Source organism: Quercus lobata, chromosome 2, assembly GCF_001633185.2.
Source record: "Quercus lobata isolate SW786 chromosome 2, ValleyOak3.0 Primary Assembly, whole genome shotgun sequence".
NCBI lineage: Eukaryota > Viridiplantae > Streptophyta > Magnoliopsida > Fagales > Fagaceae > Quercus > Quercus lobata.
This window is the reverse complement of record NC_044905.1, coordinates 62,768,779-62,771,518: the sequence shown is the minus strand read 5'-3', so window position 1 is coordinate 62,771,518 and position 2,740 is coordinate 62,768,779. Positions and strand designations below refer to the sequence as shown.

The 2,740-nt window shown below is 43.2% G+C and overlaps 1 protein-coding gene across 1 annotated transcript; it reads left to right on the top strand.

Annotated features, from left to right (window-relative positions):
- Positions 1–1,601: 1,601 nt before the first annotated feature.
- LOC115968119 lies at positions 1,602–1,976 on the top strand. Its single transcript, XM_031087381.1, has one exon. It carries the CDS (start codon positions 1,602–1,604, stop codon positions 1,974–1,976), a length of 375 nt encoding a protein of 124 aa, XP_030943241.1.
- Positions 1,977–2,740: the final 764 nt, after the last annotated feature.

Here is a 2,740-nt window from a genome sequence, read left to right as displayed (position 1 = left end):
CGTCTATAGGGATACTTGAGTTTTAGTGAGATCAACGTTCAGCTATAGTGGGTTCAGGTCCAAACCAGGAAGAATCTGTTGGTTCCCAACGCCAAGATCATTTCCTTAACCTTGAACGCAAGAGAGATCATGGAGTTAATATACATACTACACAAACTAGCAAGAGCCAGTCTCGAAGTAAGAGTCACGTGTCTCATGAAGAGAATACTATAAGCATGTAGTTGGAGATTGACCATCTGCGGAGGAGGTTACGCCGTGAGCAATGGAGAAAAACTCCTTCAAGTTCTAACCCTTCTTCTGATGACAATAGGGATGGCAACTATAGGCCTAGGTCAAGAACTCCTCTCAGTAAGTCTTTTTCGTATGATGAGGATCGCTGTCATAAGTGTAGGAATAAGAGTCCATCTCGCAAAGGTCTGGGCAGCGATGCTATGAGCAGGGCTCTTAACTAGATCTTTAAATCTCCTTTCACCTGTAGGATTGAAGGTGGGAAGCTCCTTCGACAGTTTACTCAGCCAGTGTTCACCATGTATAATCGCAGAATGGACCCTATGGAACATGTTAGCCACTTTAATCAGAGAATGACTATTCACTCAAAGAATGAGACTTTAATGTGCAAGGTGTTCCCATTCAGTTTAGGGCCTGTGGCAATGAGATGGTTTGATGGTTTGCAGGAAGGTTATATTAACTCCTTTAAGGAGCTTACTTGGGCATTTAGGGCTCATTTTGTTACTTGTAGCAGAGTTCCTCGACCCTTAAACTCCCTATTGTCTATGACTATGTGAGAAGAGGAAACCCTGAAAACGTATTCTGATGATGTGGCTATAAGGACTTTCAAGGTCGGTCTACCCGCCGAGCATGATTTGAGAAATTTATTGATAAGGAAGCCCGTTAGGAATGTAAGTCAACTCATGGATTGCATTGACGAGTATAAACAAGTCGAAGATGACCAATAACAAGGGAAAAGGAAAGCTAAGGTGGTCCTACAGGATAGAAGGGATTCTATGTCGGATAAATACAACAGCAATCGAACTTGAAGAAATTTTGCTGGGTAATCCAGAACTCTTACTACTCAAGTGGTTAGCACTGTGTTTCAAGAGCTTGTGCATCAAATCTTGGAAAAAATTAAGAGTAACTTGTACTTTAAATGGCCAAACAAGATGGAGGGAGACCTCATGAGGCATAACCAGAGCCTTCATTGCCAATACCACCAAGAGCAGGGGCATACTACAAAGGACTGCAAGACGTTGTGTAGTTATTTGGAGTAATTGGTTAAGAGTGGGAAGTTGAAACAATTCTTGCATCAACCCAACAGATAGGGTGGTCAGGTAGGGTCGAAAGCTCAGAAAGATGCTTCAACAAGACCACCTTTAGGTACAATTAGTGTCACTCTTGCCACTCCAGGAAGGACTAGTTCTCAGTCATCTAGGGTGATGTCTATAGCTCGGTCGTCTACAGAGGACTCGCCCCTAGATTCGAAAAGGGGTAGAGTGGTGGCTCGACCAGCTTTGAGCTTTTCTAAGGAGTATAAATTTGGAACCTTGTAGCCACATGATGATGCCTGGGTAGTTACTCTCAGGATTTAAGAGTATGATGTGAAGATGGTGTTGGCGGATCAGGGCAGCGGTGCAGAGATCATGTACCCCGACCTATTTAAGGGGCTGAAGCTAAGGCCCGAGGACTTGGCCTGCTATGACTCCCCTCTGATAGGGTTTGATGGGAAGATTGTCTTTCCGAAGGGCCAAATTAGACTACCTGTTCAGGCAGGGTCAGAAATCATGGAAGTGAACTTCATCATGGTAGATGCATACTCCCCATATACTGCTATTGTGGCCAGACCTTGGCTTTACGCCATAGAGGCTGTGTCTTTCACCCTACACTTGAAAGTGAAGTATCTATCAAGGGATCAGGTCGAGGAGCTGGTTGGAAGCCAATCTATGGCCAGGCAGTGCTTGGTAGCTGCTATCAGACATTAGACTAGAGGTGAGCCCTCGGCTTTTGCCGAGCAAGGTTTATAGCAATTAAGGGTGCCATTGTGGTCTACAAACGTGGTGGTAGAAGAGGCAAAGTGTGAGAAGTTAGAAAAGGTTATTATTGGTGATGATGAAGGAAAGTTCTTCCAAGTTGGAGTTCAATTGCCTCCTCAGGAGAAGGAAGAGTTAATAGGATTTATTAGAAGAAATATTAACATGTTTGCTTGGAGTGCTTACGAAGCTCTTGGGGTTGACCTAAATTTTATTTGTCATCATCTAAACGTTAATCCCTCCATCATTCCCAAAAAGCAACCACCTCGGCGCTTATCTAAAGAGCATTAATGCTATCAAGGAGAAGGTGGTTAAGCTCAAATGGACTGGTGCCATAAAATAAGTTTTTTACCCTGAGTAGTTAGCCAATACAGTGGTAGTAAGGAAGAAAAGTGGAAAGTGGTGAGTATGTGTAGACTTCATAGATTTAAATAAAGTTTGCCCCAAGGATCCCTTCCCCCTGCCTCGAATAGATCAATTAGTGGATACAACTGTAGGCCATCCTCGGATGAGCTTCTTGGATGCTTTCCAAGGATATCATCAGATACCATTGGCTTTAGATGATCAAGAGAAAACTATTTTCGTTACGCCTACTAGGAATTATCATTACAAAGTGATGCCCTTTGGATTGAAGAATGTAGGGTCTACTTATCAGAGGATGATGACTAGGATGTTTGAACCTAAACTGGGCAAAAATATTGAGGTCTATATAGATG